We start from the raw sequence: 25,413 nt of genomic DNA on the forward strand, positions 1-25,413 counted from the left end.
TAGATTTTTATAACTCATACCATTTTTAACTGAAATTAAATTGAAGATGTAATTATCACCAGCAATTTATGGCCCACAACAGAATGTTGCTTCCCTGGTACACAAAGCCCCAGCTCCCCAGTGCTTCACCAACCTGGTTGCTTGCTAATGGTGGCATTCAAATCTGCATAAACTGGCAGGGCAGGGCCAGCACAGTACCTGGAAGAGCCAACACCACCTATAGCTATGTGTCCATGGATGCACAAATGCAAAGCAAGTGAAAAGCAACTCCTCATGAACAGAGAATCAAAACACAGCAGGAGCCCATGGACCTTCCAACAGTTTATTAAAATGCTTCCAGGAGAGGTTACTTTGCTCTGCTTAACGAGCGTTACTGTTCTACCTGTCTCTGCAGGAGAACGGATTAAAAGGCTGCACAGTTTCATTCTGGTTTCTGGATCAGCAGGAGATCTCTTCCCCCCCCTCTCTTTTTGCCTCCTGCAAATCAACGAACAACCACATTCTGCAGCTCTTTTCTTGCATATACTTCATTCCTGTATATACTCTAGATGTGTGCCAGCCATTAGATATTTCCTGCATGTAGCACACTTCACATGTGAAAAAGGAATTAAATCCACTAGGAAATCTCTACTGTTATTAGGGAATTAGTACATTTGCATACATAAACCAACATTGTGTCAACGTTTCCATGCCCCTTTTATGCTGTTGACTCCAAGACCCTAGAATTTAGATCCCTAAACCTGGCAACTTTATTTTAAAAGAAACGTAAAAATTAGGTAGGAAACACTGTATTTACATTATACTGACTGTCCAACAAGATGCTGTCGCAGTGTTCCTCAGTTACCAGGGTGCCTATCTCTCTGCTTAATATAACTGAAATGTCCATGTTCACACACAGCAGGGTCTGCTGTCTCCAGTCAACATCAAAGTCACCCGACGGCAGCTGTGGAAGCCATCTCACTCCAGATGTATACATTATGTTTATGCAAGGCAGCAGTCTATTCCTGTTCTTTCTATTTTTGAGAAGAAGTTTTGAGAAAATATGTTCTGCATATTTTGGATACCAGAAGGGTATAGAGAGGGGCTTCGTCTCTAGGGTACAGACCTTCTCAGGCAGGCAGGATGGTACCTGAAATGCTTGCGGTAGGAGAAGGGAGTATTTACAGGTCTCAGGTAGGCTCAGGAGCCAAGCAAATCCACTGGGACTAGCAAAATCGCACACGGCTGTGGGGTCAGAGAGACACAACGGACCTGAAGAGACCCTGCATGATTCCTCCCTCCCCAACCAAACCACCCAGGCTTTGATTCTGCAAAAAAAATCAAGCAGAGGGTGTTGAGAGAGAAAGCAGCTGCCAGAGGAGACAAGACTAAAACTAGAGGGCTCATGATCCCTCAGCCATCCCCACAGCCTTAGCAATTTCAGGAAGCCTTTCAAAATGTAGCGAGGGAGAGGTCTGTAGCTAGCCAGAATAACCCCTGCAGCTGTGAGACATCAGGGGAGATCCCAAATCCTCTTCCTAAGGAGAGGGGAGAAAAAAAAAGAAAAAAAAATGGTAGTGCCACAAACAGGTCAGAAAGACAAGAAGCAACCCCTTTACCTCGTCACGGCCCTGGTACAGATAGTGACAAGGAAGCAGCCAGCAACGATCATCCAACCCCAGCCTCCGTCGGGAGGGCCGGCGTGCCGGGCCCGCCGGCGCGAGGCCATGGCGATTCCTCCCTCCTCCCCGCCTCACTGGCAGGGGCCGACTCCGGCCGGCTCGCCGAGCGCGGGCCAGGGCTGCCTGGCACATGGGTTAGTGGCCATCTGAAGAGAGAGAGAGAGAGAGAAGAAACAGGCAGAGAGGGAGTCAGGGTACATCGCACGCGCTGCAACCTGCACGGCTGGGCTAGGACATACTGCTTTGGCTTTAGTGCATAAAAGTGAGGGTTTTCTTTCACACACAGTTTATGAAAATCTGTTGGAAGCAAGAGTGCCATCAGAATTTGGCCCCGAGTCTGGTATCATTTATTTCAGGGTAATTTGCCCAGCAGTTACATCCTAGCACATGATACCCTTTTCCCCCACAAATGTCACAGGGCATACAGGTAAGTCACATACTTTACTGGTGCCAGTCACTCCCGCACATTTACCTTCACGGGCTCCCCCGCTCACGCCAGTCCCTGGCCTGAACTGTATTTTCAATTGCAGTCTCCAAAGTACCTATTCTTCTTTGTACATACTTTAGTGCAAAATTTTTGTTTGAGGGAGTACAGTTTTCACCTTTGTATGAAAAGGGAATATTCATTGTAAAATCAGAGCAGACCTGATGACAAAACAACCTCCTTGTTCTCACAAGCCAGACCCTAGATCAAGCCTGTAATCAGGCAGGACACAGTGACTTCATTTTCTGAGCATGGACAATTCACTGAAGGTTAGAGCTAGCCTGTCCCCCTCTTCTATCCACTTACATCAAAGTAGGGTCTGCATCCAGGCCATAACATGGGCTCTAAATGCACACTCACTGAGTGCTGCAGGACACTGCAGGAGACCAAACGACACAGGCTGGACCCTAGATGGGTAATTGAGTCATGTGTGTTGCCAACGCTGTGGGTGTCACCAGCAGCATGGGGCCAGCAGCCCTTAGTCCTTTCTGCATCAGTGACTGCACGGCACGGCTAGAACATGGGACCCGAGACACCCCATTTTGCTCAGTGCAGGAACACACAGAGCTGCCTGTCAATGCTGGGTTTCAGACCATGCTTTTGCCATCACCAACAGGCACCTAGCCCCTGGATGAATGAAAAATTTATAAGACACAAGAGAACTATCCGGGATGTCTTTCAGTTTTGCTTGGGGAGAAACCTCACATAGCTTCTACATCACCTAATATGACAGGTGCTGAATATGCACCATTCCCACTGACAAGAACCACAGGCTTGCCAAGAAATGTTACCTGTTACAGAATGTAAGAGGGCAGCAGAGCTACTCAAAAGTGCAACTCAAAAAGCGGCTACACAGCTAATAATGTGCCTTCTCAGTCCTTGAAGCTGCTCAGCCAGGTGATGCTCAAGGCTTGGCTCTGCAAAGCCCAGAGCTCCCTGACCCAAACCAGCAAGGCCAACCCTAAATATCACCACAGATGAACCTTTGAGAAGTATTCATCAGCTGCCTCCCCTGACATATCAGAAGGTGCCTCTAAAAAAACATGAGAAAATTATTTCAGGAAAAACATACACATTGCCAAACTTAAAGGTGAACAAAGTAGGAGAAAACAGGAATGACAAAACCAAACTAAAGCCACAACACATTGAAAGCTTAGCTGAATTCCTACTAGGCTGTAAACAATACTCTGTAGCAACGCTGTACAAGAGAATCAATCAGTGGACTCTTTTTAAAAAGGTTTAGTAGTCTTTTGTTTTAAAGAGGATAAGAAGCATTATCCTAATCTACCTGCTTGGCTTTCAAAGCCCAAGAATCGCAGCTGATCATACAGGGCACAATCAAGCCCTATATGCTAACACAACTCAGTCCATATATGTTAAAACCAGAAAAAAACCAGTGCCATTTTCAAAAGCGGGCGTTAAGTCCAAAAGCCAGTGAGTGTGCTGTTGCAGGAGGCGCCTGAACTGCCGTGGGAAGTGAACAATGAAGAGAACCATTCGTAACCTCACAACAAAATGTGTGCTTGTCAACGCTTTTGAGCGGTGATTCGAGGTAACCATGTTTGAAACAATATCCTTGAAAAACACCAGCAAGCAAAAATATCCACAAAAGATGCTTAAACTATATTATACCACCATCCAGTTACACAAGCTAAAAAAGCTACCATTAAATATCTGTTCCAGGTCTTTGTGCATTCCTGAAGTACCATTTATTTTTGCCTCTGTGCTAGTCAGTCTGTTAGCTATCACACATTTTGCTTTAAGCCAAAAATGCTGTGTACTATCTGGAAATAAGAATTACTGTCCTATCTTCTCTCTTCATATAATAGGTTTTGCTAATATTTATTTACGAGTAAATATTTGTATAAAGCTTTCTAATGATTCAGAGTCCAAAGCAATGCCCACAATAAGCATTAGAGCATGTACTAATGCCGTCTTTATTATTCTCTTCTCTTCCATTGTCATAAACATCTGTTTCATTCTAAGTTAAATTGTATTATAAAGTCTTTGCAAGGTCTGTGTTATTCTCTGTGTTTGTATGGAGTCTAGCACAATACAGATCTTCACTGCAGCATGAAGTACTATTACAATATAACCCACACTAATGAACTAGAAGAGTGATCAGGTATGGTAAAAAGAAATCTGTAATGACCTGCTTTGCTTGTCACTTCTGTGACTTTTTGGAGAGATACGCAGTGCTCCACTCTGCCCGATTATATAAACGCTTCACTCTGTGTAAAGAATAGGCCACATCTCAGATGGGACATCTGACATAGCTACAGTTTGGATTATATATAGCAATAGTCATAGCAGCTCACAAAGATCAAACAAGAATTCATAGCTGGGGTTACAAGAGTTTTTGTAAGCAGCCACCAGACCTTGTATCTCATGTGTAGAGGCTCCTAAGTGAGTTTCAAGGGTCCCAGCTGGATGCAGTCTTCACAAGTTCATTCCTACAGCTGATTAGAAAAACCACTCAAATCAAATGAGATCCAAATGAGTTTATGATTTCAAATCTCATCTTCAAGGTATTCAATTGCTAGGACTTACATACATAAAAGATAAATGAAAGTTCTGGAATGGAGACCAGAACAGTTTGCCTTTTCTGACACAACTTTCTAATACACAGCAAAGAATTCCAATGCAGCTGAGAGAGCTTTCTGAAGGTGCCCACATGACCCCAAGGACATCACTGGCCTCTTCACCAGCCTTGTGACGTTTTTCTTGAAGCTCATTTTTTGACCTTACCTATTTGCTTCAGGACAAACATACAGCAGTGCCAATGTGTACTTCCTTCCTTCCCCACTGTGTTCTAAAACAAAGTCTCTGACACAAACACAAACAAATTGAGGAAAAAATGTAGAACAAATTGGCTAATGCAGTAAAATAAGAAAGCACGTATGTAGGCAATTATTCACAAAATTTTTGAGGGAGGCTGACAATGCTTGCAGTCAAAAGTTAGAGGATGCTGGGCAAGATACAGAAGACACATCCATGGACTAGCCACTTGACACACACGTTCTGTATTTGTTTTCCAGCATGTGCTGCTAATTTGTGAGCAGACCATACACCTAGTGTTGATTCCATCCAGATGACAGACAATTTTGCAGGGTTTATGTTACATTTTGAGTAAGCTGAGATGAACTAATGACGGATTCTTCATTTTTGACTAATAGGGTCAATTATACCTCCCTTCCCGTATAGCTCCAAGCAGCAACTCTCTTACTAAATACGTGCAAACATTGGATCAACAAGTTATCTGATGGTTAAGGCAGTGGTTACATGATACTTCATGTTGGATCAGTGAATGACCATATCATCAAGCAGTGCAATTTGATGCAAACTACCACCACATCCCTGCCTACTCTGGCAGAAAACAAAATTCAACACTTTTGTGGGTGTCTGTGTCTAACCTAGCCCCAAAAAAGCTGATACCCAATCTAGCATGAAGCCAGAGTAGCACAAATAGATTATATCCTGATTTGGCAATAAAGTCTTCCATTACCTTATCCTGCCAAATTCACTTGAACAAGCAGAGCAAGTACCAGTGCTTTACACCATGTGGCCACCAGATTTTGCATCTAACACTAGGTGGATTTGTTGTATTATTGCAAGTTTAATATGTTACGTTCAAATGCCTGGATAATTGAATAGCCCGTAAGAATCCATGACAGCCACCTGAATTAACAGGGCACTGATAAAGTTCACATTATTTTGCTCAAGGGTTTCCTGGCAATCACAAGTAATGCAGTTAGGTGGAGTTTGCATAAGCACATGATACGTCACAGAGGGATCCTGAGCAATTCAGACATACCTCTGCAGCACTTTTGCAGAGTCTTGGCAAGGCAGGGATTCTTATTTTTGATCTGAGCAGTGTCTTTCACTTCCCTCTCTGGAGGGATGAAGATGTCATTTCAAATTCTGATTATTAAGGGTGGAGGAGGAAGTTCCAGGAATGTCAGAAGGGGTAACAGTAACCCTTACAAGAAGCAGAAACATACACAAAATTTTTCAGAGACGTCAACAATCCCCGCATACAGAGTCCTAACTAATTCTAATGCACAAACAGCAATAGCTGAGTGCCACACCTCAGCCTAGATCTCTGGCCCAACTTCCCAGGGAAGCTTCAGATCGGGTCTGAGACCCTAGTTCACATTTTAGCTGTACGTTAATGTACTCGGGAAGAATATGACAACATATCAGACTAAGCAAACAGAGATTAGGTATTTGGCTACATGATCACTTGCTGTTATTTTCACAGAACCCTGCCTGCCAACATACGCACAAATGGCAAATATTTAATGAGGTTACAAGCAACCAAACCCAACCATATTATAAGAAATGCCTAGCCAACATAGAAAAAGGCCACCCAACCTCCCCATAGTAGGATCAGTGCAAACCTTATCTCCTTGACTTCATGCTCGCTTCAAGGAGTACTGTGCCTTTCATAGCCACTGAACTAATAGGCAAGTTAAATAATTACCTTTCCTGTTGCTGCACACGTCTAAAACACTTATTATGTCAACCTGGCAATTTTAGTCTGAGGTTAGAAAATTTCATTTGCTTATGCCCTGGTGCTGTTTTCCAATTATCCGTATCATGGATAGTACAGAGAGTGGACTGCAAATGAAGTTGAACTGGCAGAAAGCACATACTTTGAGCAACCGTGTCCTCCCCTTTCCGGCCCTACCTTTGTTTGTTCTCATGTTGCATCTTTTTCTTAACCTTTCTGGTGCAGGGTAAGACTCGTATCGCATATCTGCTCCACCTTTAGCACTGTAAGGCCTGATCCCCACTGGCAGAGCTGGTTGCTATTATAACACATCTTGGACATGCATAAAAGTTCCTGCTGCTTGAGAGAGATAAAGGAAAGCAGGGTTAAAAGAAAAGCTCATGAAAGAGCTCTGCACTTCGCAACCTTTGCTAGATAATTTTCACTCAAGCATTACGTAAATGCACTTTGCCACGAGTTTAAAGAAGATACAAGTGGGGTGAAGGAGGCAACAAATTCCGCTGATCCCTAAGAAAGCGTTAGTTAGCCAGTGTGCCCTGACAGCTCACTAACAGTGACTCTGTTCCCCAAGTTAATACATTAGTTCAATTTGGCAGGATAAATAACCTACCAATTACTTCAGCAGCTGTTTTAGAGAACACTGGAAAGAAAACAACTGCTCCTGAGAGCATCTCCCTTACTCCGTCTGCTCAGCCAGCAGAAAGGAGCGGGTGAGGCTACTGAAAAGGCACTACTATAACCTTGCACCTCATCACGAGGTTCTTTTTAGCTGGGGAAAAGAGCACAGAAATCCATGGCAGCCTAGCAACTGGCTGGAACAGTGACGGGAGCCACTGACCTTTTAAAACACGGCATGTAGCCAGCAAAGCACTCGCTGCCCCCTCGGCCTGCCCCTCCTTCCACCGTGAAGATTTTCTTCTTTAAACAAATTGATTCAATAATGATATCGCAACAGTATGAAGTGAAGATGTAAAGCATTTGCGTGATGAAGGACAGAGGAATAGCAGGTACAGTCACACCAGCCTGCCCAGGGACCAGGGGGTTGCTTTTTTCCTACCTTGTTAGCTGCAATATTTACAGCGTTGACGTACTGGGCAGTTCCATCATCTCAACAAATGCTACCTCACCTGCCAGTTTGGATGCTTTTTGAAAATGCTCTGTTTGTAGAAGGATACCGCTTCAACCAGAGGAACAGGCACAAGGTCAGTTTTGTGTCACAGCTGCCCCAAGGCAGGAGCACTCAGCCCCTGGACCGTACTGGGGGTCTCACTCTGCTACTTTCTGCTTCTTTGCACAATCGTGGCTACACAAAACTAAAATGGCTGCACATTAAGATGCTTTTGCAATTTCTTTCAGAACCGTATGGAAGGATTTTGTGCAGTTCATCCCAAAGGAGCTGGCCCAAATATGTATACCAGCATAAATAAGCGCAGAATCCAACACCTACTTTTACCTGTTTGATAATACAGAGATGCACATGAGACAAGAATAAGAAGTAGACTTATCTAGAATTTTCTTTCTGGATCAGTGTAAGATACACACATACACATAAACCGTACGTGCCATTTACTACCTTCCCAGCGATGATGGGTTGCATGAGGCCTGAGAAACTTGTGACAGTCTCCTCTGTCCAGAACACCAGGACACACTCCCAGAACAGGTTCATTCACAGCAATGAATTTAAACCCTATATTTCTTGTGAACAACAACATACACAGCTTTCAATGTCACTTTGAGATCATTCATGCAGATGAATTTTATGAAGTACAGGTATAAAGCAGCTTAAGCATAGGTGGAGAAAATTCTTTAATGCTTAGAGTGAAAGGTAGTGGAATTGCATGCATTTACTACATTTACCTCCCTACGCACCTAGCTCTAGGGCAGTCTTAATATTTTTCTATATTTACCCTATTCATGTAGCTCTAGGACAGTTCTACTATCTTTTTTACTTTTCTTGACCTTAAGATTGTACCAAGCATTAATTATTTGTAGTCATTTGCTACATTTATTCATATTAACCCCTTGCTTTAATACTCTTGCTTTCTGTTCCTTTTTTTCTCTTACTGCTGCATCTTTAATAATAAAACCAAACCCCCCCAAAACAGAAGAAAAGAACTTTGAATAAAAAAAATAAAAAGGGCACAGAATGAATAGCAAAGGATAGAAGGGGAGAGAGAAATAAAGAAAAATGTCAGGTAACAGATAGAAACATTATAAGTGCTAAGTGACAGTGGATCATAAGATATGTGCAAGATTTAACGCGTTTTGAAAGAGTTAATTTTTAAGTCTTGAAGGATCAAGTATCTGTAACAATCCGCAGTAGAGAAATGAGCTTAAACGAAGTAGCAGGTTAAAGGGAAGACAGAAAACTGGCAGAATACTGTTTACCAATTAATAGCCGATTACAGTTTTGTCACAGGTTTCTCTAACTCCACAGAGTCAGGGATCTCCCTTCCGCACTGACCAGTGCCCTCCCCGGAGGCTTGCTAGCCCCTTAACTCATTTCCTACATCAAATACACTAGAGCACATGTAAGTGGGACGCAGTACTTGATACGAGCACAGAAGATGCCGACAGCTGCAGAAGCTTCTGTTAACTGGATTGTCAAGAAATGGCACTTTTTCAGCCTCCTTTTGCTCCCTGCTCCCCGTCCCCAGCAATTGCATACCATAGTGGGCACTACAGTCAGCAGTCTGGCAGGAAGATAAATTCCAAGTTGTTCTTAAACACATGGGAAGTAAAGACTCTTTAATTTTGTACAGCTCTTCGGAATCAAAGGCTATTTCTAATCTGATCTAATCCATTTTCTCCAATAAACAGCTGTCCCATTCTGCACCCTGGGAGAGCTATTTAACTGGAAAAGTACAGCATGTTTTGATTTTAGCAGATGCTGTTTATTAAGAGCTGTATGATTATGACTTTGACTTGTCTAAAAACAACCCAAGAGGACCTTTCCTACCCTATATTCCTAAATAAAAATAATTCCACTGAGCATCTTAAGGCTGCTACTCTATATCCTCAGCTTTCTTCTCTGCTTAAAGATGTCTCTGTCCAGCTTCTAGATAAAACCAAAGTTTATGCTTTTCTGAGAGATTGGCAGATTGGTCCACTGAAATTTTCCTTGTGCAAACCAGTAAGCCTAAGGATTGTGTGTATCTGTATAAAGCAAGATACACATTCAGCTTCTCAGATGTCCATAAATTCAGTGCCTCTCCAAGACTGTTACAAATGGTTAAAATCAAGAACCACTTACCTTAAAGTTCATTTAGGGAATTGTACCAGAACCAAAGTAAAAAAAAAAAAAAAAAAAAAAAAGGAAAATTGAAAACCAAACAAAAACCAACCTGACTCTTAATTGCTATCACAGCACTAACACAAGAAGCATATTAAGACAGATTGTAATAAGTTTTTCCAGTTTTTTATCTATAATATAGCTGCATAAATGTGGATGGTTTACGCTGCAAATCTTTAACCACTTTTATACATTTAAGGAGGGGTTTCCTTATGATACAAAATAAGAGCAGCATTAATAACCTATTTGTATTCTAGTAGTACTTTGGGACTTCTAATCAGAGAGTGGGTGTCACAGTGCTAGGCATCATACAAATATCTAATAAAACTTGCCCACCATCCAAAACGTATCAAGATAGAGAAGATGAATCGTATGAGAGCCCAGCTTATTAACTCCCATCTCTATGCTGAGCAGCAAATGTTCTTCATTTGCTTCAGTTCATGCTCATGAGAGAGGGAGATGCCCGTGAGGATGACAGACTGAACAGAGCATAGATGTGGGAACAGGAGAAGCAACATGGAAACCAAAGGGATGTTAACCAGCTGGTAGAGAAGGGAGGTGCCAGAGAGGGGCACAGGTGAGTGGGGTGGTGCAGAAGTGGGGCAGGAGTTCAGAAAACTGCCTTTTATGCAAGAGCAAAAAACACTCAGAGCAGAAACATGAAAAGGATAGCAAAAAGTAAAGGTCGTGGAACAGCACAACATCCATTAGTCACTCCCCTACTGAGAAGCGTGTCGCTAGGAAAGGAAGAGCCGCGCTGGCCTCCCACAACGATCGCTTTTCAACACTGGCTCTTCAATTTGTCAAATTTGCCAGAAATTGCTAAACCAAATGGCATGGCTGGAGCCCCAGCAGAAATAGTTACTGTCTGCTAAGTTGGTAGCACTCACATGAAAAAATGTAACATGAACTTCCTTTTTCTCTGGAAACCATTGTACGGGGCTAACAGAAAAACAAGAGCCTGAGAGAAGGGGTCTACAGCAAAAGGTTAAGCAAATTATAATGGAAACCTTTTGTCCCTTTAACACAGTTTCTGGCTAGGTTAGTCCTTCAATAATGCAGGCTAACTATAGAGGGTAAAAAAACTACAAAGGAATATTTTTGTAGGAAAACCCTTTTGCACAGAAAGCTTGACTTCAGCCTACTTAACCCCACCTGGAAATGTGCATTTTCGATCCAACATTCTGAAAGGTTTTTAAACTAGCATGTGCAGCGTTCATCATTTCACTTTTCACTGTGATGAAAACAACAGGGCTCAACCACTTTCCTTGAGTACACAGCTGTTACCGAAATCCGAGCCGAGCCCATCAGCGTGCACACCCTTAGGAAGGTTATGGTCATGCGTGTTCCATCAAACATGCATTTTCTCCCTGAAAGGCGAATACTACTAATTGACCAACTGACAGCCAACAGCCACGCTGCTGGGGGCGGGGGCATGGTACCATCACTGTCTCAATTTTAACGCCTTTCTTTCCCCTTCCTGCAAATAAGTAAGAATAGCCAAAAAGTCTTACAAAAAAATCTCAGGAAACCTTTCTTTGCTGTCCAGTAACTGCAATTATACAACAAGACTTCTAAGACAATGTTTTGGAATTTTTGGTGTTGAGGGGTTGCTGATGACATATCATGTATATATTGAGAGCAGAAGATAATGTCAGAATTGTCTGATGCCTATTGTTTTGCTAGTGTCTATAAATTCTTAAATATTTCTACATTTTCCTGATATTTCTAATATTTATTTCTAATAATTATTTTTAACACGTAGTGGGTAGGCAACAGCTGTGGAAGGTTTTTTTGTTTGTTTACAGAGCTACCTATATGTTTATTGATTTATAATTACATTGCATTTACCTGTTACTTTTGAGATTTATGACATATCATTAATGACGACTAAACATTTTGTCAAGCAATTCTCGTTTATAGTTAAACTTAATTATGTGATAGCCTAATAATTTTCTGAATCATCAGGAACCTATTAGTATCCCATTATATCCTTAAAGAAATGTTAACATACAACCATAATTGTTTGGAAATGCTGAAAAAGGTTTTGATTCAAAGTGGTCTTCAGCTGACACTTTCCCTACATGCGGTATATTAATTTTTCCATCTTCAGGAAAATATTGCCCTGAGAAAGAATACCACTGCAAGGCTGCCATGGAACATGTGGGAATAGGACATTTTTTCTTAGACCACTATGCAGTCAGTCTGTGGAAATCACTACTCTCCCCTTCTTTTACAGATTCTACTTTCATGATAAGGATCCAAAAATTAATCTCTCTTAGGTTAGCTGGAGACTACCTGGCAAAGGAGATTCCAAGCAAATGCTATTCTGATCCCTCCAGAGAAAACTAGGATGTTATCAGGCACTCCAGGAGTGGTCAGGCACCAACAGTGCGGCTCTGCCTGGATAAAACCGAGGGGCTGAAGACTACAGAGACACGTCTTCCCGCACACACCTGCATGTGCCAAAGGCCACCCGAACCTGTGTTTGCTGCCAGTTTTTACGTCTCATCTCTGATAAGACATCAATGCAGACGGACACTGCTTCCAGCATACCTCCCTGGTGGGGGGGGTCACAGCCTGGGGAAGTGTTGGCAACCGTTCTGCGGTGTCCTGGGAGAGCTGCCACCCAGTGCTCCGACACTCGTCGGCAGAGGGGAAGCCAAGAAAGCAGGAGGCAAGACCATGGGAAACTGATACGCCCTCATCTAGAATCTCAGTGCTGTACTTACAGAAAACATACTTGTACTTTGAGCTCCTTTGCAGTTGTCACCTTTTCAGCCCTTCTGTTTAGAGAAAAGCCTTATTCAAGTTATGTAAAAATAATTTGGTATGTAACGTGCTTGAGGTTCCTGGCTGGGTTTTAGTAAAATGAGGAACTGCACTTAAACAAAGATAACTTTTTCCCCCTGTTCTTGAAGTGTTCAGAGCCTGAGTAGCATTGTCAGGTTTTTAACAATTCACATAGAAAAATACTTTTCACTGTTAATTTTCAAGATGTGAATCTTACACAAGTGCTTTCTAAAGGGAAAGGACTTGACTATTTTAGAAAACAAGTTCTGTACCTACAGAACAAGCTATCCAGAAAATTGCCTCTATTTACCTGATGTTCTAGGGCTGCTGTTAGCATCAATTCATCTTCTCCTTCAATACGCAAGATTTGTTTGCAAAACTAATCAGCCGTGAAAAGGCAAGGCAGGTTATTTCCTTTCATTCACACAAGCTTATGTTCTGAAACAAAGCTATTAGGATACTTACGTGCTCTTCTAACGGACAATACGCACCATATGATAGCAAACTGTCACTGTGACCATTATTTTTCTTGGAAGGTTTTCAGCTGAAACCTTGAACTCTGTAAAATTAAGATACCCCTACAATCATTTCAAAGCCACTATTAATTTTCCCTTTAATAATGATAATATATCATTACTGTATATACCATGGTGAGTTAATATAATCCCCAGCAGGAATGGAAGAAAAATCTCTAAATACTGGAAAGGCAACAGTTTAAGACAAAAAACAGGACATCTGCTGTTTCCTGAAACAGGTTTTCAACAGCAACTACTGATGAATGTTGCTTTACAGGGTTAGGTATTTCTGAGAAGTCATTTCATAGATCACATTTACTCTATTAAAAAAAGCATAATATAACATATATATAAATAATATAGCCATAGGTACATACCAGTGAACACATCTCTGTACAAGAAGGCTTATATGTGTGTCACTACATACAAATTTCTGAAAATAACAACAGGGAAGCTACTAATATGGGAAGGAAACATCAAGTACTAAAATGAAAGACAAGGAAACAGATGGAGGACAAGAGGAAAAACTCTTAGCATGCTGTAAAAAAAAAATAAAAAAATCTCTGACCAGGAAGAACGTATTTGACGGCATGCACATTGTGAAAACACACATCTACTTACAAGTAACAGTTTGTCTTAGTGAAATCACACACTGAAAGTTAACAACCACCACGTCTTGGGCAGATCAGCACATTCTTCATGCTCAGGCTTCCATTCAGCCTCACCAAGCCATCCATATTTCAACTAGATCCTTGCTTAATAGCTTATTTTAGCTTTTAGGGAATCTTTAAAGCTTTGAGAAAAGTGCCGCTAGTTCCCTCTGCTGAGTGAATTCTGGTGCAGCTGCTTGATTACATCATTGTCAGGAACGATCAGCAGGAACTTTCCATGCGACTTAAGGGTGTACTTCTGCTAATTAGTATTGCAGCCCAGAAATACATTTTCTTAATTTTATGTTACAGAACATTTCTCTCCATAGAGAATGTTTTTGTTTTGGTAAGTGAAACATGAAAAAAATTTACCCGTCCTATTAATTATGTTTTACCTTTGCTCTTCAGATTTCTGCCTATTTTAATTCTTTAAAAGTTAGTTTCCATTTTCATTTTCTGTGATGTTCCCATACAGCTCCTCTCTTGTATCTTTCCAGTTCCATAGACGCACAGAACTGTCAACGAGCCGAATATTACAGTAAGTGTTCAAACGTGCTTATGTTCACATTTAAGGAATGGAGATGTAATTGGAGAGAATGCTTGAAAAAAACAGCTGACCACAAGAAGCATGGGATTAGCTTAACTCATAAAAAGCACGAGACCAAGGACTCTGCAGCAAAGGACCCAAGAGTGCCTCTGGCAGGAAAACTAACCTTTAAGCAGGGAGGGCAGAAATTTTACAGAAGAGAAGTTTGAGTTACATTAGGAGTAATGAGACAATATGTAGAAAAACAGGAAACTGCTTTCCCCAGATTGTATCATGTTTGTCTTTTCTCTTCAACAGCTACACTGAAAAGGCAGATAGCTATAAAAGAAAGAGGAAAAGAGCCCATATGGAGCAGCAAGACAAGATGTTAAGGAGTCATCTTGTTAAATGTTAGACAGAAATGATAAGAGACCCCATAGAAGGTGAAATTTTAAAGGCCTTTAAAAGAGAAGAAAGAGAGATAGAGACTGATGCTATCTAAGAAAATAAATTAGAAATTTATCTAAGAACTGGTCATGAAAGAATTAATAAAAATGTTCCATCTCCCTATTAAACCCAGTCCTAATTACAGCAGCTGAGAGCAGCAGAGCATTTACAGCCACAGAACCAGCCCAGCCTGCCAAATCTCCAGTAAAACACCCAAACACTTCTATCAGCAAACTCTCAAATGGAAACACTTCAGAAGAAAACTATGCAGGCTCTGCTGCTTCATGTGATCCTACAGACCAACGGCAGGCCATTTATCACGGCATCTTGAACCACTGCATTAGGAAGTTTCTAAAAACAAACACCTGGCTAAGAAATTCAGGAAAAGATTGTAGAACTAAGTACAAGCTTTCAACCTGGTACCATGCTCCCACAGGAGTTACAAGAATGTGTAAAAAAAAAAAAAAAAAAAAAAAAGTAGTCCTGGCTCCTCTATCTCAGCTTCCTTATTGACATTACTGGTCAAGGAGCCATCATGAAGAAATGCATTTGCTAGCTGTTCAGACTGGACAGTCATATGAGTATCGTTTGGTCAAAGTCTCGACACATGTCAGCTTGGGAACCAAAAAACAAGAGACTTAAAAGGAGGACTCAACAGTTATCCTCTTATCCTGTTATGCCAGCCAACCTTGTAATTGTCCCTTAACTAGATCCCATTATCAGTAATTCTTTTAGTGGGATCAGTTTCACTTTAAACAGCTTATTACATGGATGACAAAAGAAACAAAAATAACTCAAGAATGGTCAGACAACAAAAATTATGTCTAAAACATTTCTATCTTGAGAGTATCAGGGGATGATATTCCTTAAAATCTTCTCTAGGTGAAATTAAGTTTTTTTCTGTGAAAGAGAACAGGCCCTAGTGATGTTTTTCAAGAACATCATCTATTTACAGTGGAAGTTCACCCCGTCTAAGGAACAAACTCTATTATGATAGCATTATTTAAATTGCATCTTCTGAATTACCTGAAAGAGTGACCTGGAACATCCCAAAGAACAGTTGTTACAGGGAACTGCTACTTCACCCATAAATTCAATGACACCATAATAACAATGGGATAAACTTGATCTCACATTAAAACTGGTAAACAAAAATTAAGGTCAAATTAAATGAATATCTATTTCTTAGCTAAGAGATGTCTCAATGAGCTAAGTTTCCATTTTCAGTTAAGTAACACCTGCGTATGTTGGTAGCCTGAAAAACACTTGGAAGGTGTTGCTAGCAATGTCTGCCTATGAACCTTCCTGAACAAAGCTCTGCTGCATGCTCCAAATCCTGCACCGTTATACCATTTTTCTTCTTAAGCAGGCATTCCACATTAGGGCAGACTGCATTTGATAAATTTTAAATTACTACAAACTTCCAAATTCACCTGAAGAAAAAAAAAATCCCAACCAACTTTTAATCAGCCCTTAAGTGCCAGCTGATTTCCTTTTCCTCCTTCACAGCCACCCTAAAAGACACTTCACTTGTTTCACACATTATCCTGCCTGTCACCACCTTTACATCCTCTGGGGTTTTTTTTCATTCTTTACCCACCCGGTTTTTATTTAGTGCTTCAGTTGTCAACTGCATAGTCCTTCCCTGTCAGGAGGCATTGATAAATTGACAACATCATTTACATGCTTGCTATGTTCTCTAGGAGCAATAAAACTAACTTTTTTTAATTTTCAAGGAGTTTATTGAAGGAGTAACTTCATGTACCAGGCTTTCATAACTGTCTCCCAAGATTTAGTTTCTCATTTGGATAAAAGTAAAAGAGTAAAGTTGCCTGCTAAATGAGTCCTCTGCAAAATACCTCTGCCGATATGCCTGAGATGCCCATACAAGAGCTCTTATTTGAAGTATTTTGTTATCCCATCCTTTCTGGCAAACAAGCAAAACTTGGAAACTCTGACAAGTGTCATTTTACCATCAGCCATGTGTGGGCTGTTTCTATGTAGCATGCGCCATAAGAAAAGGCAGAATTACATCATGTGGGTTGCAACTCCCCGAAGATTACTCTCTACTGCATTAAGGATAAACTATCTGTGTGGGATAATTCTATTTATTCTTTCCAACTTGATACTCCATCATACTAAACCATGTGGACACTGACAGAATGAACTCTGACCACAAAAGAGAAAGAGATGAAACACTGGCTTCATGAAGAGCAGAGGATTGTGGATCAGGTGGGGGATGAGTCACAGTTCATCCTAAATTTCCCATTCTCTCTTGTGCTGCCTTGCTCTAGCTCTCTACATAGTCTGCATCTGGATCCCTAAGCAAACCAAAATGGTAACTGTTCAAAGCTTGGGATCTGTGCTGTGCACCACCGAGCTAAAGAACGGGGTACAGAAATAACAATGTTTGCTTCTACAGGAAGCCAGTTCCAGCTGGGATGCAAAGGTATGTCTCTGCTACAAAGCTTTTTTGCCCAGCCAATTTGCATTGCAGCCACATGTCAATTTGCAAAAAATGAAAATTAAATTTGACCAATTTAATTGTTCTCCAATTGCGTTCTGTTTTGACCGCTGAGATATTCACATATTTAGGGTGGAAGCCAGGTCCTTCAATACATAATGACACAAATTGCATATTTTTGCTGAGAGTTTGAGGGCCCTTTGTGATCAGTTGTGATGCCACATTCAGTACATTCTTTATCCAACGCCAGTTTCTCTGCTGTCATCAAGATGCATTTTATGGCAGCTGCTTTTCCCCAATTAAATATTTAGGCAAGTTTTAATACAAAGTATCAGATGCACAGAGAAATAGTCTGAACTGTTTTAGAGGAGGAAACAGAAAATATTAATTCTATACTTAATAATGAAAACAGCTTTTATACAAAAAGCCCTAGATGCTACTGGAGCACAGTGCTAATATCACTCAAGTGGAGAAACTACCTAGTCTTTATATTAACTCAGGCCCTTCAAGAGGGGAAGCGCTGCTCCTCTCAGCTGGCTCTTCTTGCCCAGCTGATTTCCATTTCAATATTCTCTCTGCCCACAGAAGGACTTTTTTCAGTCCCTTCAGAAAAGGCACTTTTGCTTGCTACTGCTGGTATCATGCTGTAGCTGCCCCAAGGACCACTCAGACTAATTAAATTAAGAAACACCATTGCAGAAGTTTAGCAAAGAGAGAAAAAGGGAGTCAACAGGCAGAGGGCACTTCCTGAAGAAACTTCCCAATGCCTATTGCCTTTAGCCAAAACAAGTAGTGTTGGTTTGTTAGATTAAGAAGGAGGAATAGTGTAATTTTCAAACTTTGATGGAAGAAAGCGTAATTTCCAAGCTTTTCTGGAAGAAAGTGTAATTTAAGGGGATATTCACATGAAAGCAGGACTGCCGACAGATGCAGTCAATAGGGAGAGAACTCTCCAGGAACATGTTGCAGCACAGGTCATGATCATGGTGAGAAGAGGTAGGCAGTAGTTTGTTATCAAAACTGACAGGATCTCCTCTGGAAGGCTGCAATGCTTAAAAAAAGTATGTGAACTACCAGAAATGTTTCCTCAAAAAAAATGAAAAACTGCTTCTAATGAGAAGTGTAACAACAGCAGCACATTCAGATGGGAATATCGCATCTAATCGATTCCTTAAGCACCAACTGAAAATATTAGGTTACAAACTCAAACGTTTGTAATGATAAAAAAGGCAGCCCCCATGCTCCCACCAAGCTCTGTGCTGCAGTGCATTTTAAAACCAGCTGTAGATATTTATTGAACATTGACACTGAACCAAGCTGAACTTGTATAGTCAAGTGTCATGGTCTAAGCCTAGCTGGCAACAAAGCACTATGAGGCTGCTCACTCACTCCTCAGGGGCTCACTCCTCACACTCTTCCCCCACTCCAGCGTGGGGTCCCTCCCACGGGAGACAGTCCTCCATGAACTGCTCCAACGTGGCTCCTTCCCACGGGCTGCAGTTCTTCACGAACTGCTCCAGTGTGGGTCCTTTTCATGGGCTGCAGTCCTTCAGGCACAGACTGGTCCAGCACAGGCTTTCCTGTGGAGTCACGGCCATCTTTGGGCACAACCAGCTCCTCTGGCATGAGGTCCTCCACAGGCTGCAGGTGGCCATCTTCTCCACCGTTCACCTCCACGGGCTGCAGGGGGACAGCCTGCCGTCTCACCATGGGCTGCAGCGGCATCACCTCCTCCCCCTCCTTCTTCACTGACCTTGGTGTTTGCAGAGGGGTTTCTCTCACATTCCACTCCCCTCTCCACTGCAGGTTTCCCTTCTTAAATCTGTTCTCCCAGGGGTGCTACCACTGTCACTGATGCCCTCGGCCTTGGCCAGCAGTGGGTCCAACTTGGAGCTGGGGAAGCTTCTAGCAGCTTCTTACAGGAGCCGTTCCTGTAGCCTCTCCCCCATTACCAAAACCCTGCCACACAAACCCAAACCAGCAAGGCTGAGTGTGATGCCCCTGGCCCAGGAAATTTCACCCTCAGTAGCTGAGAGACTGGATGCAGCATTCAGTGACAGAAAGGTGAAGCTGGCACGTGCCTTGAAAGTGGAACCCTTTGGGTTTTGACTCTTCTTATTTCAGCTCTTCCTTACCCTGTCCTTTTAGTGACTTTCATGGGGAAATAAAGGTGATGAACTTGAAGGTCTGATTACAGGGGCCTCTGAAGGAGAGGAACAAACACAAAGCCAAGAAATTACCAATCCAAATACCCCAGTACCTTGTGGAAAGCATATGAGTAATGCATATGATTTCTATGTGGGACCACATAGTCCATTGCAGTATCAGCAAATTAAGACAGAGCAGAGAGGAGCTGGGACAGTTACCACAGACAAACAGCACACAGCCCTATACTACCAGCTTCCCAACTGTGCACTAGCCAGCAGGTTGCCTGAACAAGCTCCAAACACTCCTCTGTCAAAGGAGCCTGATGTTGTCAGACATGACAACTTGACGAGGTAAGCCCTAAAATGGAGAGGAGAAGGAGGCATTTGCCTCCTTCTTTAGTCAACAGACTAAATTAAGAAGTTTTGTATGGTCTTCAAGAAACTCTCAAAGCCAACCAAGTTTAAGATGCATGTACAATGAACACTCTAAGACAAGACTTATTAAGTACTGTAACAGCCCCCAAAACACTGTGGCCAACAGGAAAACCATTTGAATCGGGAGGGACAGATTAATCAAGAAACTCAACAGCACCATAGACTCCGAGAAACCCTAGAGAGGCAGGGGAAAGATCCCACTTCCCACATTTGCATTTCACATCTAGGAAATGTGAGTCATCACACTGGGAGAAATCCAGAAACTGCAGGAAGGAAGGAAGCAAGCTTCGAATTAAAAAAAAAGGGAAAGACAGGAGACTGTTTCCATCTTGAACAAACGGAGAGAAAGAGGTCAGCAGCATCCTGCTGAGGACTGAGGATGAGGAGTTAAACTTCCGACTTTAAAACTACTTTTAGGCCCTATTCAGAAAAGGGGATGCAGGAGTTTGGAGGTTCCTAGCTAAAACATCTTCTCAGTTTTTGTACTCAAAACTTACCTCTAGGATCTTCTGCAATGGCTGGGAAACACCTTTCATTTTTAAAATATCTAAAGACAATGTTTTCTTCTTCTATTTGTCTCCTATCTGGAACTTTGCTTCTAAGTTTGCAATCAAGAACTGATTTTTTTTTTTTTAAACCATATTTTCATCTGCACTCTTATCTAATGCTTAAAATTAATTCAAGAGAAACTTCCAAACATTGGGTACACTGTTACCCCAGAAGAAATGGAGTACAAATGGTGTGTGTAGGCAAGGACACTGGCAAACTGAGACAGTTGAGGAATCCCAGAAGTTTGGTCACATCTCCTGGCAAGCTATGGATATAATTTTGATGGCATCACCGTGTCAAGACCAGAAGAGACATTTCTCTTGACAAGCACAGGCCAGCTCTCATCAAGCAGAAGGAAAATTTATAATTCCCAGTCTCTCCCAGATCGCACAAAAACCTTGGAGAGTTGGAAAGGAAAGGGTGACAAATTAGTTCTCCATAAATAACCTACCAGTGAGTTAAAAGAACAATAACGTACATTATATCTAAATATCCACATATGGCCTAGGGCTGCAACATTACCATTACTCCCGGACACTGTTACGATAAACCTCTGGCAGCAACTAATGTACTTACCATTCAAAAAGCATTCAAACACAATACTCCCCAGAAACTGAATAGATTCTCGTGACAATCAGAACAGTTAAAGAAAATAATGTTTAATAGTAAAAGAAGCCCAGTTTATCTTCGGTGCATTGTTTTTGCATTAATTTTAACTCCATTCGCTTAAATAGCATTACCCAACTTACACTTTGCATCAACTTCCAAACACGTTTCCTGGTGCGTGCAAATGTGGAGGTACATCCACAACATAGATCAGACATACAACACATATAAAAAGACAGTTGTTTCGTTCTTCTCCGTTATTTACATAACACTTCAAGACAGCATTCACACTAAAGCCCAGAAAATGATCTTACAATAAAACACCAGAAAAGGAAAAAAAGAGACCAGCAATCCTTCAGTGAAAACAGGTAACACTCTCTAAAAGCAAACACTAAAGACCACTTCACTTACTGCCTTCTCACTTCATTATCCCATCAAATGAAACAAGCAGAAACTAAGAGATATGATGCATAAACCAAACAACAACAAAAAGTGCTGCTTCATTTGTTTTAAGTCCCAAGGGAAAGAACCAAGAATATCTTGCTTGTGGATAACTTGCAATTCTCCAACACTGAACTGCAGCTGAGAAACAACTATTCAATGGCGCTTTTTTTTTTTGGTATTCAAATTAACTAATAGAGTTTTACTAATGAAGACTAAGCTCATCCCAACTCGCTAATAAAACATATTGCCTCATTCCCTCAAGCCAGTTCCACAATTCCCAGCTGCCGCAGGCTCCAGGGAAGAAGTCTGCCACAAATTGCTAACTAATCTTACCACTGAATAAGTTATCTTGCTGCCAAAGCGATGACCTCTTGCCTCAGGGACCTGCACAGCTTAAAATGCTGCAGAGACAGAAGTGATGGATTTTGCCTTTATACTGTATGTGCCTCCTGGCTATACCTGCATTCTGGGGGCTCCTGATCTGTACTACCACAGTGTCTATGACCGTGCCAGACAGGTGTCATCTGAGCAGCTGGGCATTCAGCACCACTGAAAACGGAGAATGCTTCTGGCAGAAGCAGAAGGATGAGGGACCTTAACTCCAAAGATTTTGTGCTCAGAAGATCATAGCTTGCCCTGCGTGTAGTTATACCCAGCATCCCACGAGCCTAAGAGAGACAAGGAGACAATCCAGAAAAAGACAGTCTTCATCTGGGTATCTTCATCCAGAGCAGCTGAATTGGTATATAGTCCCATATATGTCCTGAATTGATATATAGTCCTATGCCAAGCTGGCAACAGCTCTCCCACTTACCACATCACAGCAAGTGCAGACAGCTTCCAAAGAAGAAAACAAAACTATCTTTGCAGTTCAATAAGCTGAATAGAAAACACCTTCACTTTTCAGTGAAGAAAAATTGCGTTATTAGCCTGGATGCCTTTGATTTTGGTTTTAAAGGATTGCACCTTTCCAAATTTCTCCATACCACAGGCTAGGAGCCTACCGCCTGCAGGCAAGCCGTAGCTTGCCATTTTACTGCTCACAGACACATCAATATATGTCAATTAATACAGGCAACAATAGCTGCTGGTAAGAAACCCTTTTCCTCTTAGAAGACGTGGATAAAATGAAGATTATTTTTTTAGAAAATGTACTTTTTTAAATCTACATGAGACTAAGAAAATAATCCAGACTGCAGCTGTAGTGACCCACCATAGGACAAACAATAAAGGTAAAATATTTTTCTTAACTCTAATAGTTTCTTGGTTTAGGTTAGAAGGAAAAAATACTGTGATTTTTCTCTGTTGAATAAAGACTGTAATAGCAAGTAATTAATCCTTCAAGTTCTGCGAATGAGAAAGCGTACCCTCATTCTCTAAATATGCACACAAGCTGATGTGCTGAACGTGTTTTCTTACTGGGTACAATAGGATCATCACAGAGAAACAAAGTGTCTAAAGTAAGAATGAGAACAAGTCTTAAAGCGATGCATAAATGCTCCATAAAGCAATGCTCTCCAGCCTGAAATAAATTACAGCAGATTATGGAAAGCTTACGCTCCACTGACTTTTAAGTCTCACCATACCAATTAAAACAGTGCTATTTGCCTAATCGCTTCTGCCATTCAGAAATTAACAGCAGGTCTACACTACATTCAAAAGTACTTTTAACATTGTATGTACATGTAAAAGAGTAAATTGCATGCAGGTGACAATTATGCTCTCTAGGATTAGAGGCACCCTCTTAGGGGTTTTAATCTTCCCTCTTAGAATTTTAGGCATCCACCTATCCAGCTGAATATAATCTGATTAATAAAACTCATACCCTTATAATGCCTAGGTCTATTTTCCAGAAAAATGGGTGTTTGAAATGCTCATACTGCAAGTGGGAATAGCGTAGGGAATGTATCCTGAAGTTATGCAAACACATAGCTATACATCATGAAAGTAAAATCATTAGGTGAAAACTCAGAATTACAACAGAAATACAGAATCAGTTTTTCGTGTATGCGGCTAACTGCACGTGCACTTAACTGCATTAAGATATTTGAGCATTCAGCTACATTTTCCAAGCAACTGCCATAACCGCATGTCATCTACCACTGACCACAATCCAATAGGCAACTACTCAGCAGCAGTTTCAGCAGCAGCAATGCCAGCAGAAACAGCCCTTACCTCCTGCTCCCTGCCACACGTTCCCTCCACCAGGCCACCTTCTCAGCCCTGACACAGCAGCCACACCGTCAGACAGATCAGAGTTAAAAGTAGTCGATAACCAAAGAAGAAAAGATGCTTTTGAAGGCGTGGCTGTTCCCCGATGCGGTTCACCACCAGCCCCACAAATGGTTGTACTAGTACAGCTCAGAGGGTGGCAGGGGGCTGCTTACGCAAGCACAGTTGTCTAAGGAAACATGCCAAATTTCTCCCTGAGGAAGCAATTGTGCTTACATCAAAACATCTGAAAAATCTTCCCCCTCTGTGCCCAGTCTGTAGGATCTTGGCCTGGGAATACGGATCTGGGAGGGATTCCTGGGGGTCTCCTAGCCCTCTACCTCACAGTCATGGGCAAGAACAAACCTAGCAAACCCAGTCAGTCTGGAGATCTACTGTAGCGAGCCGCTCATTAGGTAAACGAAATACAGCTTGTAGCTGAAGCAAATATGCAAGCTGGGGGAAAAGAAGGTTTCTGAGGTTCCCCCCCTTTACATATCAGTTAAATCAATTCTGATAAAGCTTTGTAAAATAAAGTTACACGCTGTGCTATATTGTCTTTCATCATCACTTTCCAGCTTGTTTTTAAGGCAAGAGTTAATGATTGTATTTTAAAGACACTGAGATGGAAATCCCTAAGGGAAGCCCTGAGAAACTTTCCATTAAAACACAGCTTCTGTTACACTGTTGCAAAAGATGGAAAAGTAACAATTAAATATAATGCAAGTGAAAAAACATAAACCAAAAAGCACATAATATAGCAAGCGATATATAGCTAAAAAAAATCACGTGAAAAGACAGTAACAGCTAAAGATTCAAGGTGAGCAATTATACAGCCCTAACTGAGGCATAATAGAATCGCTGTGAGCAAAATGCAATCCCGTTTCACTTCATTAAGTTTCATGTTATCCTCAAATTTCCCAGCGCTAGCGGAAACGTTTCCTCATTGCCACTGCAGGAGCGGACTTACAACAACAAACAGACTCGGCTACCCCAACCAGCTTGTTAACTTCGTGAAATCAATTCAGTCAAAAGGCTATCATGCAAACCCAAATTCATCCTAAGTACCTAATTAATAACTTACCCCTGGAAATATTAAACAGAACGTGTCAATAAACGAGTGGCAAATTATCAGAAAGTTCAAAATAAGGATAACAGTCATTGTGTCTTTGGGCTTTTCTTTTTTTTTTTCTTTTTTTCCCTTCGTTGAACAGTTTCCTGAACTTCGTCAGCCTGCCTGTGAACACGGGATTTCCTGTAAGACACACGCCTACAATACCACCTGGCCTAAATATATTACTGCACACCTGGTTAAGTCCTGCAAGCGGCTAAATATTCTCCTGGAGATGAATTATATTGCTATCCCAGAAGAAGCATCGAGGCCGCTCGGGACAGGGATCACTGCGAGTAGCCACTTTCCCAGCTGCCTATTTCTGTGGAAGACCACAGAGCAGCTCTTCCAGCCCGCCACGGAGCAGCCCTCGCCTCGGCTTTCAGAGCAATGTGGGGCAGCCGCCTCCACCCGCGCGGTGCACGACACCGCCTGGAGAAGCGGTGTGGGCTCTAGGTGGCAGCCGGGGGGGTCGGCACGCACTCGGCCACGGCGCACCCAGCAGAGCCTCGCTCGGCCACCTCTTGCGGCCGTCTCCGAACAGGTATGGGGTTTTCTGCTTAGG

General features: G+C 41.8%; 1 protein-coding gene across 3 annotated transcripts in view; it reads right to left on the reverse strand.

Moving 5' to 3' along the window:
- SLC16A12 (solute carrier family 16 member 12) overlaps positions 1 to 23,792 on the reverse strand; it is a 31,553-nt gene extending 7,761 nt beyond the window's left edge. Inside the window, exons 1-2 of one of the 3 annotated variants that reach the window (XM_049810828.1) lie at positions 23,702 to 23,792; positions 1,599 to 1,807 (exon numbers count right to left, since the gene is read on the reverse strand). In XM_049810828.1, coding sequence (XP_049666785.1) covers positions 1,599 to 1,708 — 110 coding nt within the window. In that variant the 5' untranslated portion in view covers positions 1,709 to 1,807; positions 23,702 to 23,792. Of the gene's footprint in view, positions 1 to 1,598; positions 1,808 to 4,297; positions 4,376 to 4,523; positions 4,545 to 23,701 lie in introns of those variants that run through there. The other 2 variants (XM_049810829.1, XM_049810830.1) reach the window with 2 other exon arrangements.
- Between the last annotated feature and the right edge of the window lie 1,621 nt (positions 23,793 to 25,413).

The sequence above is a fragment of the Accipiter gentilis genome, chromosome 9 (genome assembly GCF_929443795.1).
Source record: "Accipiter gentilis chromosome 9, bAccGen1.1, whole genome shotgun sequence".
Taxonomy (NCBI): Eukaryota; Metazoa; Chordata; class Aves; order Accipitriformes; family Accipitridae; genus Astur; species Astur gentilis.